General features: G+C 41.3%; 3 protein-coding genes across 4 annotated transcripts in view; all 3 read left to right on the top strand.

Moving 5' to 3' along the window:
* LOC137073761 (zinc finger protein 850-like) overlaps positions 1-14,383 on the top strand; it is a 58,493-nt gene that overhangs the window by 17,265 nt on the left and 26,845 nt on the right. Inside the window, exons 3-5 of the mRNA XM_067442469.1 lie at positions 4,326-4,516; positions 4,931-5,038; positions 5,125-5,371. Of these exons, the coding sequence (XP_067298570.1) occupies positions 4,326-4,516; positions 4,931-5,038; positions 5,125-5,371 (546 nt within the window). The remainder of the gene's footprint in view (positions 1-4,325; positions 4,517-4,930; positions 5,039-5,124; positions 5,372-14,383) is intronic.
* Positions 841-3,054, top strand: LOC137072830 (zona pellucida sperm-binding protein 3-like). The gene is made up of 8 exons (XM_067440781.1): positions 841-1,411; positions 1,769-1,887; positions 1,959-2,062; positions 2,142-2,319; positions 2,451-2,568; positions 2,651-2,733; positions 2,800-2,897; positions 2,970-3,054. The coding sequence occupies exons 1-8, from the start codon at positions 875-877 to the stop codon at positions 3,038-3,040; spliced, it is 1,308 nt and encodes a 435-aa protein (XP_067296882.1). The 5' UTR covers positions 841-874; the 3' UTR covers positions 3,041-3,054.
* On the top strand, positions 8,594-10,805 carry LOC137072833 (zona pellucida sperm-binding protein 3-like). Of its 2 annotated transcripts, XM_067440783.1 has the most exons (8): positions 8,594-9,164; positions 9,522-9,640; positions 9,712-9,815; positions 9,895-10,072; positions 10,204-10,321; positions 10,404-10,486; positions 10,553-10,650; positions 10,721-10,805. In XM_067440783.1, exons 1-8 carry the CDS (start codon positions 8,628-8,630, stop codon positions 10,789-10,791), a joined length of 1,308 nt encoding a protein of 435 aa, XP_067296884.1. In that variant the 5' UTR covers positions 8,594-8,627; the 3' UTR covers positions 10,792-10,805. The 2 variants fall into 2 exon arrangements, 1 of the variants encoding a protein (XP_067296884.1); XR_010904691.1 differs by lacking the exon at positions 10,404-10,486.

The raw sequence follows: 14,383 nt of genomic DNA, 5'->3' as shown, positions 1-14,383 counted from the left end.
TAAAAACCTTGATTTGGTCTCTACACTTCATTATGGTAACTCTGCTAAACTATAATTACTAAAACTAAAACTGAAACTAAATAAATAAAAACTAAATAGAAATGTATTTGCAAAATAAAAACTAAACTAAAACTAGCTAAACCATTTGTAAAACTAACTAAAACTAAACTGAAATTTGTAGCAAAATTGAAAACGATACTGAAATAAAAACTAATTTCAAAAAGCAAAACTATAATAACCTTGCTTTGATAGCTGGCTACAGAACCTAAAGATCTCCCACTTTTCGTTTTCTTTCTTGCTGCATTAAAGATGAAATTGTTTAACTTCTGCTTTGGCGTAGGGAGGGGAAATAGGGCACTCAGTTCGTAGCTCTGCTCCAGCTGTGCGATTACCTCACGAGGGGCGAACCAGACTTTCTGACATGCCAGAAATTCATCCGCCCATCCGATTGCCGATCGCAAAAGGTTTATCGTCTCTCGTTTCCCTCTGTACGTTGCACAAACACCTCACGACAAACAACACAATGAAGCTGAAAATCGGCCCGACACAAAATAGAGTCGCACAAGTCCGAATTCGGCTCGAAATCAGATGAAAATTGTACAGCGAATGCCTACCTTAATGATGCTCAGAGGTGGCATAAATGCCTTAACACAACAATTGTAACTACATATTGTTATACTAGGAGATGAGGTGGGTCAGAGCAGGCATACAAAATTTGCAGAGCGGTTGGTCTCAGAGACCCATAAACTCTACAGGTCCAGAGGAGAATCAAAGGTAATCAATTAAACTAAAAGGGGAGGAGCCACCTTCATTCAGAGCAGTACAAAATGGCAAAGCCAAGTGTGTTGTGGCATTTGTGTCAAAGTTTGTTAGGATGGAGCTCCTGAAAGGTGTATTGTTGGTGGTTGTTATTGCTGCATTTGATCTGCCTGATGCATGGGGAAGTTTGATGCACAGTCAAAGTCCAAGAAGCATGGGGCCAAAATCAGATCCAGCTTCCAGAAGTCCTGCCCGTTCTCCTCCAGGGCTCTGGACCACTTTGCCAGTGGCTCCTCTGTTTAAGGGTCCTGCCTCCAGAGGCCTTGCACAGGAGCCGTTTGGCCTTCAGGAGAAGCAGGTGTTGCAGGGTCCAGTGAAGCCTTTGGATTGGAGGTATCCCGTTGTTCCTGAGGTGAAGAGCGAGTTAGCGGTGGACTTCCAGTTGAAGCGACCCGTGACTCCCAGCAGCGTAGCGGTTCAGTGCGGAGAGAACCGGGTGCTTGTAGAAGTCCAGCAGGACTTTTTTGGCAATGGTCAGTTGATCCAGCCAACTGGTCTGTCTTTAGGTGGCTGTCCTGTTGTTGGTCAGGACTCTGCGTCTAGGGTGCTCATCTTTGAGTATGAGTTACAGGACTGCAACAGCGTACAGATGGTAATAATTCTTAACTCTCAATCTGTTTGTACCAGTTGAGGATATCCAAAGTCCTCTTCAATGAGTGTCAGTTTAAACGGCTGTTGTATTTGCAATGCTAGGGCAGCTGTTTTGGGTATTCAAGACTATATCTTATCTATTTAAATGGGGAAATCCTAAATTCTGAAGTATTTGATAAACTAAGCGTTTTAATGACTTCCAAACCAGCTACAATCCATCTTGAACTGACCCATTAATGCTGCTTAAGGCCTGTTAACACCAATGCACTTTCTCCCTTTCGTAGTAGGCCTAATGATTATACTGTCTTGGTATGATATCTTCACGAGGAACTGTCTTTTTTACTTTAATCTCTTGCAGATAACTGAGGATGAGCTTGTCTACACCTTCTCTCTTACCTACACCCCTGAGGCTCTTGTAGGCACTCCTATTATCCGGACTGAAAGTGCAGTTGTTGGTGTTCAATGCCACTATCAAAGGTAAGTGATCTCTGACTTTCATTGCTTGTGCAACTGGGAGACCATTTAATGGGTACTTTCATGAACCACAGGCTTCAAAATGTAAGCAGTAATGCCTTGAGGCCAACATGGATCCCTTATGCCTCAGCGGAGGTTGGTGAAGAAGTCTTGATGTTCTCCCTGAAGCTCATGATGGGTTGGTCCAGTTTGTTTTTAATGCGCATTTAACGTCGCAATTTGTAGCTGTGCCTAAAGTGTTCCCTTCTCTTTTGTAGATGATTGGACCTACCAGAGGCCTTCACACACCTATTTTCTGGGTGGTGTTATTAACATTGAGGCATCTGTGAAGCAGTACAATCATGTGCCTCTGCGTGTGTTTGTGGACAGCTGTGTGGCCACTCAAGGGCCTGATGTGAACTCTCTTCCGAGATATTCCTTCATTGAGAATTATGGGTAAGGTCATGGCCTTTGACGCTATAGGACTGTTTTGGTTGCTCTTAACATCTTGGTCATGGATGAGGTCTAGTTTGTTGACGTGTGACAGCTGACATTCATGAGTTGCTCTTTGTGGTGACTGTCGTCAGGTGCTTTGTGGATGCCAAGGCTACAGCTTCCAGCTCCCACTTCATGCCTCGGTCCCAGGTTGACAAGATCCAGTTCCAGCTGGAGGCATTCATGTTCCAGGAGAGCAACAGTCCTTCTGTATGTACTATGAATAACATGCGTTAATTCAACTTCTCTCTCCATCATCTTTGGTTTGTGACTTGTCTGTCTTCCCATGCAGATCTACATAACATGTGTTCTGAAGGCAACTATTGCTTCTGCACCCAGTGACGCTCTGCACAAATCCTGTTCTTTTGCTAATGGGTATGTTCCTTTTATTTATTTTAAAGCTGCCTTTGCTCATGTTTAAAGTGCTTTGTCTTGTTGCAGGTGGGTTGCTGCTGATGGAAATAACCAAGTTTGTGGTTGCTGTGACTCAACATGTGGTCCTGATGGTGGAATTGCTTCTGCTGCTGCTCCATATAGAGGTTGGTAAATCTCTCTTTTAAAGGTTGGTAACTCTCTTAAGTGCCCTAACTTTGCTCTTTTCCCCTCTCTAGGTGTTCAGTGGGAAGGCAAGGCCACACTTGGTCCTGTAATGGTTCAAGGGCAAAAGAAAGCTCCTCAATAAAACTGACAAACCAATCCTTGCTTGTATCTGACTTGTCATTTTTGTGGGACTTGTTAACACGACAATGTGCTAAAGAGACATAGTTGTCATCCGTTCCCATTCACACGGATCAGCAAAAATGACTAAATAGGCTGTTATGCAGGCAAGTAGTTGGTGTGGTTACTTTGTCAAACACCCCAGCAAACATGAGCTGTCCCAAAGTGAAGGGTGTGCACTTCGGAGACTGGGCCAATGGACCAGGTTGCCAGTAGTGTTGTAGTACTTGACATCAGTCTCAAGACCACTTTTTAAAGGTCTTGGTCTGGTCTCGGAATTGACTACATTTTGTCTTGGTCTCAGATGAAGATGACTTGGGATTCTTATCTCAAGACCAAAGCTGCAGGCATCTAAAGAGCAGAGAACTCCACTCCGCATGCGGTCTTCAAAATAAGCACTACCTTAGCTTGTGCTAATTTCCTATATTAATCAAAAGTTCGGAAGACTGACTCCATGTTGAAGTTGAGACCTAATGGACTGTCTGAGAATAATACCTCATTGAGATTAGCATTTTTATGGAATGTTGAGTTTTAAAATGGGTGCGAGTGCTTTTCACAAAACAAACACGCCCTCTGTCAGTGTCGGTTTGGTGTTTCTGTCCACCATAGACCATAAACAATATGGATATGTCACCTTCAATGCCTCCCACTGACAGAGTTAAGTGTTATTTGCTTCTAGAAGAAAAAGATGAATTCCCACATAGCTGCATTGACTTTTATTTGATCAACTTCTCTCATGGTACACTTGCACGCATACCAGAGAAGTGCCGATCATATGCATATTACACATTTTATCATAAGTGTGGGGACTTGTACTGGTCTCGACCTTTCAAAGTCTTGGTCTCGTTTCAGGTGGTCTTGACTACAACACTAGTTGCCAGGTCTGCACAACAAAACCCCTCCAATTGCCAATCAAAAGTATAAGTAGAGTAACCTTTATTGTCATTGTACTGTGGCAGTACAATGAAATTTAGGGTGCTCCCACAGAGCCACCCTTGCACCACACAGACAAATAAAAACACAATATACGTAAAACACAACCAAATAGAGTTAAAAAAATCGTAAGTGTCTATAGTTCAGTATCAAGTGCAGGTAGAGGGAGGTGACTGATTGTCTGCTCTTCAGAGCGGTACGAGGTAGTTAAAAAAAAAGGAGGCTTATGTAAGTGTCCCTGGATATTGACAGTACGTATGGCCCAGGGGAAAAAACTGTTCATCAGCCTGCTAGTGTGCGATTTGGTTGACCTATAGCCTCTCACCGAGGGCAACAGATCAAACAGAGGGTAGGCAGGGTGTGTGGGGTCACTTGTAATGGCCTTGGTTCTCCTGAGGCAGCAGGATGTGGAGATATTTTCCAGGCTGGGCAGAGGGCAGCCGATGATCTTTTGGGCAGTGTTAATGACCCTCTGCACTGCCCTCCTGTCCTCAGCCTTGGAACCTGCGTACCACACACTTAAGGAGTGTGTTAGTACACTCACCACAGCGGAGTGATAGAAAGCCAATAGTAGCTTTGTGTCCAGATTGTTTTTCCTGAGGACACGCAAGAAGTGTAGCCGCTGCTGAGCTTTGGTCAGTTTATGGAGAACAGTCGTAGGTGTAGAGGGCGTACAGCAGTGGGCTCAAAACGCAGCCTCGAGGGGAACCAGTGCTGAGTATGATTGTGGAGGAGTGGTGATGGCCTAATCTCACAGATTGTGGGCGGCTTGACAAAAAGTTTTTAATCCAGATGCAGGTGGGGAGGGGAGGGGGGTCTGTAACTGTATCAGTTTATTGTAAAGAATGGCCAGAATGATTGTATTAAATGCTGCGCTGTAATCAACAAAGAGCATCCTCACATAACTCTTCTTGTTTTCCAGGTGGCTCAGGGCTGTGTGGAGTGTGAGGGCGATAGCATCCTCCGTGGACCGGTTTGCCCTGTAGGCAAACTGGTGGGGATCGAAGGAGGGAGGGAGGCAGTCTCTGATGTGCTGGGAGACCGATCGCTCCAGACACTTCATGATTACTGACGTCAAAGCAATGGGTCTATAATCATTCATGCTTTCTATGGCAGTTTTTTGGGAATAGGGATGATGGTAGAGGCCTTCAGACATCTGGGGAAGGTGGCATGTGTCAGGGAAAGATTGAAAAGTTTGGTGAGGATCCCTGTCAACTGATTTGCACATGCTTTAATCACCGCTCCCGAGATACCGTCGGGACCAGCAGCTTTCCTGGGGTTCAACTCTCAGGTTCTTCCTCACCTCGTGCTCCTGAAGAGAGAGCGATTGAGTACTGGAGCCAGGGGGAGACATTGACTGCAGGTGTGTGGTTGGAGTCTCGAACCGGGCAAAGAAGCTGTTTAACTCCTCTGCCAGGGTGCTGCTGCTCGAGGATGTAGAAGGTGGGCAGCCTTTGTAGTTGGTTAAGGCCTGGATGCCCCTCCACATCTGTTGCGGGTTTTTATCAATCAAATGTCCCTCTATTTTCCTCTTGTAGGAATCCTTGGCTTGTTTAATGCCCCTCCTCGGGTCAGCTCTGGCAGTACTGTAGAGAGCTCTGTCTCCCATCCTGAAGGCAGAGTTACGAGCTCTGATCAGGGTCTGAACTTTACTTGTCATCCAGGGTTTTCTGTTTGGGAAGATCCGGATGCATCTCTCCGCTGTGACATTTTCAATACAGCACTTAATGTAGAAAAGGACAGACGCGGTGTGTGTGTCCAGGTCCTGATCTTCAAAAATACTCCAATCCGTGCAGGCAAAGCAATCTTGCACTGAGCGCATTTTCAGGCCATGTTATGATGGTCTGTGTTGTTGATTTTATTTGCCTCCTGAGGGGTCTATAGGCCGGGAAGAGGAGCAGAGAGAGGTGGTCTGATTGTCCAAGGTGGGGGAAGGGGGACGCTCTGTAGGCATGTTTAATATTGGAGTAAACATGATCTAATGTATTTTCTCCCCTAGTAGCACACTTAACATGCTGATGGAATTTTGGGAGAACAGTCTTAAGGTGTGCTTTATTAAAGTCCCCCGCGATGATGTGGGGGGCCCTCATCTGGATGAGCCCTCTGTTGTTTTTTGTTATCATGAGCTGAAGCTGGCCGAGTGCCATGCTAATGTTAGCATTTGGATGGATGTAAACAACAGTCACAATGTCTACCGTTAGCTCCCGTGGTAGATAGAAGGGTCGGCACTGGACAGACATGGCCTCTAGGTCCGGTGAGCAGTAGGTGTCGATTACTCTACTGTCTAAGCACCAATCCTCAAGTCCATAAACACAAAGTCCACCTCCTCTGATCTTACCAGAGGCTTCAGATCGGTCATGACAGTGAAAAGTGCGGCCCACTACCCCACTGTAGCATCAGGGATTTGCGGGTGTAACCAAGTTTCACTTACAATCAACAGACAACACTCACGAATAAGATGATTGTAAGCGATCCGTGACTGCAGCTCATCCATCTTGTTCGCCAGAGATCTAGCGTTCATGAGGAGGATAGATTCATTACTGGGTTCATTACTGAAACCAAGATGGTGGCGCGTACTGACGTAGCGGCTCAAGGCTCCCAGCTACTTTGCACCTTTTTGTGTTTTTTATGTGTTTTGTCTTTTTCTGGCACACTCATGCCTAATCAAGTCAATCTACAACCATCAAAATTTGATAGACATTGGATTCCAAGCAAAAATGGAAATATCAAGTGCCTTTACACAGACTCACAACATCCCGCCGGAGATAGCGAGACCGTCGGGCGCCCTGTGGACTGTTGTTGGACCCAGTAGGTGCCGAAGCGGAATCACAGCCAAAAGGTGGGGGGTGGACAGTAGAAATATTTCTAAAGTAAAGACAACTTAAACATGTGGACTATAGGCTACAAACAACCCACAGCAACAGTGTTAAAGCAGCCCCATTCCAGACTTGTAGACACTGAACCGAGCGTCACTATATGGCCTATAGCAGCTGTGACCACTGACAGCGGACATTTTGAGCAGGGATTTAAGAGTTTATTTTATTTTGACATGCTTCAAAGCTTGCAATGATGGGAGACCCGTCCATAGTCTATATTTAGCCTATGGTTAAATATTTATTCATTAATCTTTACCAACTAGGCCTAACTGTTTATATTAATTGTAGGTTAACTGTTAAAAATATTTTCACATTTAGATTTATGTCCAGAAGTTTTATAATGTACAAATTATTACTTGCGTTACAAAAACAAATAACGTAGGCTATCGAACTTTGTTTCATTTTTAACTTAGGCCTAGCCTTCATTACAAAAAATAACAACGGACAGCAATTACTGTTACATTTACAAAACTTTCTTGCATTACAAAATAAATTATGTATAGGTCTACGTATAATTTTTTTAATTCTTTTTTTTTAACATTTGTATCTGCAGTCTCTCTCTTTCCATAGGGGGGATTTAAAAGAGAGATTCTGAAAATAAATCTAAAATGTGGGAACGGTCAGGTCGGGAATAAAATAATTCTAGCAGGTCAACACAGGGTGAATTTTAAACACGAGCGGGAGGGAGCGGAATAGATAGAGGGAACGGAATGAAAAAAATTTAAAGAATGCAGAAAAAAATAAGACAGAAAGACAAAAAGGGAAAGAATGGACAGACTGATTGCTCTTCTTAAGAGAATGGTTGAGAACATTCATGCAAGTTAAAATTGGGAAATGAAACTTTATTTTGCCAGGTTGCTCAGAATTGTGTGAATGCCACCACTAGGCTACATATCCTTCATAATCAGGTTCACATTTCCTGTGATATTAAAATTAAGTAAATTATTAAAGAAATGAGTAAATAAAGTGAAATTGATTTATTAATTAAAGATCAAGTAGCTGTATTAAAAGAGGTGCTATAGGCTACACAGTGGGACTTGGAAGACTTGGATTGTCCCCCATTACTACACGAACTGGACCGGAGGCATGCAACAGTTTGCAAAATTTCTGCTCTTTGATAGCTGCCTACAGAACCTAAAGATCTCCCACTTTTCGTTTTCTTTCTTGCTGCATTAAAGATGAAATGGTTTAACTTCTGCTTTGGCGTAGGGAGGGGAAATAGGGCACTCAGTTCGTAGCTCTGCTCCAGCTGTGCGATTACCTCACGAGGGGCGAACCAGACTTTCTGACATGCCAGAAATTCATCCGCCCATCCGATTGCCGATCGCAAAAGGTTTATCGCCTCTCGTTTCCCTCTGTACGTTGCACAAACACCTCATGACAAACAACACAACGAAGCTGAAAATCGGCCCGACACAAAATAGAGTCGCACAAGTCCGAATTCGGCTCGAAATCAGATGAAAATTGTACAGCGAATGCCTACCTAAATGATGCTCAGAGGTGGCATAAATGCCTTAACACAACAATTGTAACTACATATTGTTATACTAGGAGATGAGGTGGGTCAGAGCAGGCATACAAAATTTGCAGAGCGGTTGGTCTCAGAGACCCATAAACTCTACAGGTCCAGAGGAGAATCAAAGGTAATCAATTAAACTAAAAGGGGAGGAGCCACCTTCATTCAGAGCTGTACAAAATGGCAAAGCCAAGTGTGTTGTGGCTTTTGTGTCAAAGTTTGTTAGGATGGAGCTCCTGAAAGGTGTATTGTTGGTGGTTGTTATTGCTGCATTTGATCTGCCTGATGCATGGGGAAGTTTGATGCACAGTCAAAGTCCAAGAAGCATGGGGCCAAAATCAGATCCAGCTTCCAGAAGTCCTGCCCGTTCTCCTCCAGGGCTCTGGACCACTTTGCCAGTGGCTCCTCTGTTTAAGGGTCCTGCCTCCAGAGGCCTTGCACAGGAGCCGTTTGGCCTTCAGGAGAAGCAGGTGTTGCAGGGTCCAGTGAAGCCTTTGGATTGGAGGTATCCCGTTGTTCCTGAGGTGAAGAGCGAGTTAGCGGTGGACTTCCAGTTGAAGCGACCCGTGACTCCCAGCAGCGTAGCGGTTCAGTGCGGAGAGAACCGGGTGCTTGTAGAAGTCCAGCAGGACTTTTTTGGCAATGGTCAGTTGATCCAACCAACTGGTCTGTCTTTAGGTGGCTGTCCTGTTGTTGGTCAGGACTCTGCGTCTAGGGTGCTCATCTTTGAGTATGAGTTACAGGACTGCAACAGCGTACAGATGGTAATAATTCTTAACTCTCAATCTGTTTGTACCAGTTGAGGATATCCAAAGTCCTCTTCAATGAGTGTCAGTTTAAACGGCTGTTGTATTTGCAATGCTAGGGCAGCTGTTTTGGGTATTCAAGACTATATCTTATCTATTTAAATGGGGAAATCCTAAATTCTCAAGTATTTGATAAACTAAGCGTTTTAATGACTTCCAAACCAGCTACAATCCATCTTGAACTGACCCATTAATGCTGCTTAAGGCCTGTTAACACCAATGCACTTTCTCCCTTTCGTAGTAGGCCCAATGATTATACTGTCTTGGTATGATATCTTCACGAGGAACTGTCTTTTTTACTTTAATCTCTTGCAGATAACTGAGGATGAGCTTGTCTACACCTTCTCTCTTACCTACACCCCTGAGGCTCTTGTAGGCACTCCTATTATCCGGACTGAAAGTGCAGTTGTTGGTGTTCAATGCCACTATCAAAGGTAAGTGATCTCTGACTTTCATTGCTTGTGCAACTGGGAGACCATTTAATGGGTACTTTCATGAACCACAGGCTTCAAAATGTAAGCAGTAATGCCTTGAGGCCAACATGGATCCCTTATGCCTCAGCGGAGGTTGGTGAAGAAGTCTTGATGTTCTCCCTGAAGCTCATGATGGGTTGGTCCAGTTTGTTTTTAATGCACATTTAACGTCGCAATTTGTAGCTGTGCCTAAAATGTTCCCTTCTCTTTTGTAGATGATTGGACCTACCAGAGGCCTTCACACACCTATTTTCTGGGTGGTGTTATTAACATTGAGGCATCTGTGAAGCAGTACAATCATGTGCCTCTGCGTGTGTTTGTGGACAGCTGTGTGGCCACTCAAGGGCCTGATGTGAACTCTCTTCCGAGATATTCCTTCATTGAGAATTATGGGTAAGGTCATGGCCTTTGACGCTATAGGACTGTTTTGGTTGCTCTTAACATCTTGGTCATGGATGAGGTCTAGTTTGTTGACGTGTGACAGCTGACATTCATGAGTTGCTCTTTGTGGTGACTGTCGTCAGGTGCTTTGTGGATGCCAAGGCTACAGCTTCCAGCTCCCACTTCATGCCTCGGTCCCAGGTTGACAAGATCCAGTTCCAGCTGGAGGCATTCATGTTCCAGGAGAGCAACAGTCCTTCTGTATGTACTATGAATAACATGCGTTAATTCAACTTCTCTCTCCATCATCTTTGGTTTGTGACTTGTCTGTCTTCCCATGCAGATCTACATAACATGTGTTCTGAAGGCAACTATTGCTTCTGCACCCAGTGATGCTCTGCACAAATCCTGTTCTTTTGCTAATGGGTATGTTCCTTTTATTTATTTTAAAGCTGCCTTTGCTCATGTTTAAAGTGCTTTGTCTTGTTGCAGGTGGGTTGCTGCTGATGGAAATAACCAAGTTTGTGGTTGCTGTGACTCAACATGTGGTCCTGATGGTGGAATTGCTTCTGCTGCTGCTCCCTATAGAGGTTGGTAACTTGCTCTTAAGGTTGCTTTTGATGTTTTAAGTGCTCTAACTTTGCTCTTTTCCCTCTCTAGGTGTTCAGTGGGAAGGCAAGGCCACACTTGGTCCTGTAGTTGTTCAAGGGCAAAAGAAAGTTTCCCAATAAAACTGACAAACCAGTCCTTGTATCTGAGGGTTTTTTTTTTTTTTTTGGAGGGGGGTTACACTAATGATTTATTTTTCAATGAACATGGAATTGTTCAATATTATGAAAGTTGCAAACTACAGTTATGTTGCTCCAAGAACACAATATGCAAATTAGAGCATATAGATGCATTGAATGGGAGACCCATGTATGGCCATTTTACGCATTAAGTAAAATGGTATTTTAATTCATCCTGTTATCTTTCATAACGGTTGAGAATTGTTTGTACAAAGCTGGATTAAAATCCGGAAAATTGAATGACAGACACTGCTTTTGCCTATGCAGGTCATTTAACTCTTAAATGCATGACCATTTAGACAAACATTCTTACATATTCAGGTTGTTAGCGGCTCTATATTTAACATGGATCTCTACCTGTTGTGCTAAAACAAAGCTCCTGTAGTTAAAGTAATGAATACAGAATGATAAAATTGTTGTTACCTTTTGGCACTTGGAAGGGTTCAGTCTGAGCAGGCGTTTACACCTGTTCTTGTCAAGCTCGTTTACCAGTATGTTCAGCATGTGACTCATATTCACAGCTTCAAGCATATTCTCAACTCCTTTTCAACATCTTCAAAATCAAATTTTGTTCACTGACAGCTTCAGCAAATCCATCGTGAAGTGACATTGACACTATTTAATTGTGGTTAGTACTTGCTCTCTGCAGTAAATCACCAAGCCATTTCAAATTTTGCAGATTATTTTGTGTTCTGTCTGGGCTAACTGAGAACTTCACTTCATCATTGCATATTAGACATTGCCCCCTTTTGTAAAGAAGGTGAATTGTGCCTTTTTTGTCATTATAGATTAATTTATCATTGTGTAAAAGTAGGCCTACATACAATCTTACTCACCTCAGGTTGTTAGGGACCCTATATATTTGTGACAAAAAACTAGTGGAAAAACAGGTATTCAATTCTACTCTTTCATATTTTTTGTTATTGATTGACTGAGGAATACTAAAAAGATTGTTTAACTTTAAAAAATGAATGAGGAGGGTATTGAATGTTTTGGGTTGCTAACTTTTATTTGTAGGTAAAACAAATTGCTTAATGTGTCCTGTTGTCCACTTATGAGTACACTGAAAAAAATGACTTTGTGGTATTGTAAAATCTATTACATTAATTCATGTAATTTATACATTGTAAAATCAAGATTAAGTTGGAACCATATATCTTATGTAAAATTTACACAATTTATTAATGTAATAAATTAACTGAGAGTACATTTTACCATATATTTACAAATAGTATTTAATGTTTTATAGTCCCAGCACATTCACCTAAAAATACTAAGTAAATTTTAATCTGAAAAGCAAAGTGTGTTTGAATCTGCCCGCCCGTTTTTGTTGTTGCTCAAAAAGATCCCGGTTCAGTGGCAGAGACGGTCGGTTTGGGATGTCGCTTTTATATGGCTGACTTATTCTCGGTAAGTTCTGACTTTTCTATTTTAGATTTGTGATAACGATGTACTTCGTTTTGATGGTTTGATTATTGCATAGACGTTACGGTTTAAAATTGACTAAAAGTGAGTTTTAATCACAATAACGGTAGCTAAAGCTAAAGCATTATCCACTTCTATAAAGTTGAGACTGGTGTTTAGTCAAAGATAGAGGGGATTAAATGTAGTTAGCCACGTTCTTGTCGAAAAAGTCACCCTGTCTGGTTAACTTCAAAATAATATAATGTTAGCTGGCCGTGATTAAGTGCTGGCTGCCTGTGTGTGTCCTCTAGCTAATGTTAGCATTTTTTAAAAGTGTCTAAGTTAGTTGTTTTTATATCCACTGAAAATTTCACAGCAATTATTATATCAAAGCATAAGTTAGTGTGCACTCTGCACTAAAGAAGGAAAGTTTGGATGGCAGGTGAACTCTGATACCAAATAAGCATTGATGTATAACGTTAGCAACAAGTGCATGAATGTCAGCAATTCTATTTTAGTGAGCTAACGACATGAAGGTCCGGTCACCTTTTTTATGAAAATAAAATGTAATGTTATAAATGTAATTCTATTTCTTAAATGGAATTGTGTTCTTTCTTTCTTACAAACTGTATGCAGGAGGACAGTCGCAGTGTTGCCGCTGAACATATCCTTAAGATGGTCGTCCATGGAGCTGATCGAGAGGATCCAGTCGATGAATGAGCATTAAGGAAAAGTGACCATTCTGTTTCAGCTGGACTATGCATGTGCTCGTCATTAAAGGGTTAAGTTAGTTCAGTTCAGTCAAAAATGAAATGTCTGTCATTAACTCCTCTTCCTATGTCGCTCCACACCCGTAAGACCTCCGTTCATCTCAACACACAGTTTAAGATATTTTATATTTAGTCCGAGAGCGTATGCAAGTGTATACACACTATACTGTCCATGTCCAGAAAGGGAATAAAAACATCATCAAAGTAGTCCATATGAGACATCAGTGGGTTAATCAGAGTCTCTTGAAGCATCCAAAATACATTTGGGTCCAAAAATAACAAAAACTACGACTTTATTCAGCATTCGCTTCTCTTCACCGTTTGAATCTTTATTTGAGGATTGAACACAAACACGGAAGAGAAGACAATGCTGAATAAAGTCATAGTTTTTGTTATTTTTGGACTCAAATGTGATACATTTCATATTTGGCTGAACTTACCCTTTAATGTTAGTTATGCCACTGTTGGCTGCTGATGTTTAATTCTACAGTTATTGTAAATTATAATGAATGTACCTTAACTACTTAATCAGTTGATGTGAACATTACTGATTTAATGGTTAATTGTAAATTTTGACATAATAAACTGTTCAAATTCATTGTATTTATGTGTGATTTGTGATAAATGTATTTGATGCAGAGAACATTATTACATTTATTTGGTTTAAAATAGCAACATTTACATAATAATAGTGAGTAATATAAATTAATTCAACTAAGTAATTCAAAATGTCAAATGGACAAACATTATAAAATCTACTTAATTACTTCATAAGAGTAAATAATACAGATTTATAAAATTTTCACAATAGTTATGCTCCTTTTAAAATTAAATTTACTTGATTATTTTAATAAATACAACATGCTAAGTTAAATATAATTAAGTAACATTTACTTAATGTCTTTGCAAATGTTACATTTATAGTTAAGTACATTTTACTTGATATTGGCAAGTAAGTTGTACTTGATATCGCAGCAGTAAATTTTACTTAGAAAAACTGAGTGCAAATTGTTACAAAGATTTTATCAAGTAAATCTTACAAGTTGTTTTTATCAGTGTACAAAGTATATCATTTTCCCCACAAAAATCCATTTGTTTCTAAAGAATGTAATGAGATTTTAAAAATAATACTAAATTTTGTTGTTGTTGTATTTCTGGGTCTTAGGAGGCTGTAGACCCCACTATATTGGTATTTAAATAGCATTAGCTTACATTCAACTTTATTTTTGAACTTCTGTTTTCTACATTTAACTTTCCATCAGTTCAAATCAAACATTTTCTTGTCTTCCACAAAGCATGAAGTCATACAGTTTTGTTACATGTATGTCACCTATAATAGGTGCTTATGGTAATCAAATTAT

This window comes from Pseudorasbora parva, chromosome 4, assembly GCF_024679245.1.
Source record: "Pseudorasbora parva isolate DD20220531a chromosome 4, ASM2467924v1, whole genome shotgun sequence".
Classification (NCBI taxonomy): domain Eukaryota; kingdom Metazoa; phylum Chordata; class Actinopteri; order Cypriniformes; family Gobionidae; genus Pseudorasbora; species Pseudorasbora parva.
This window is presented reverse-complemented; position numbering and strand designations above follow the sequence as displayed.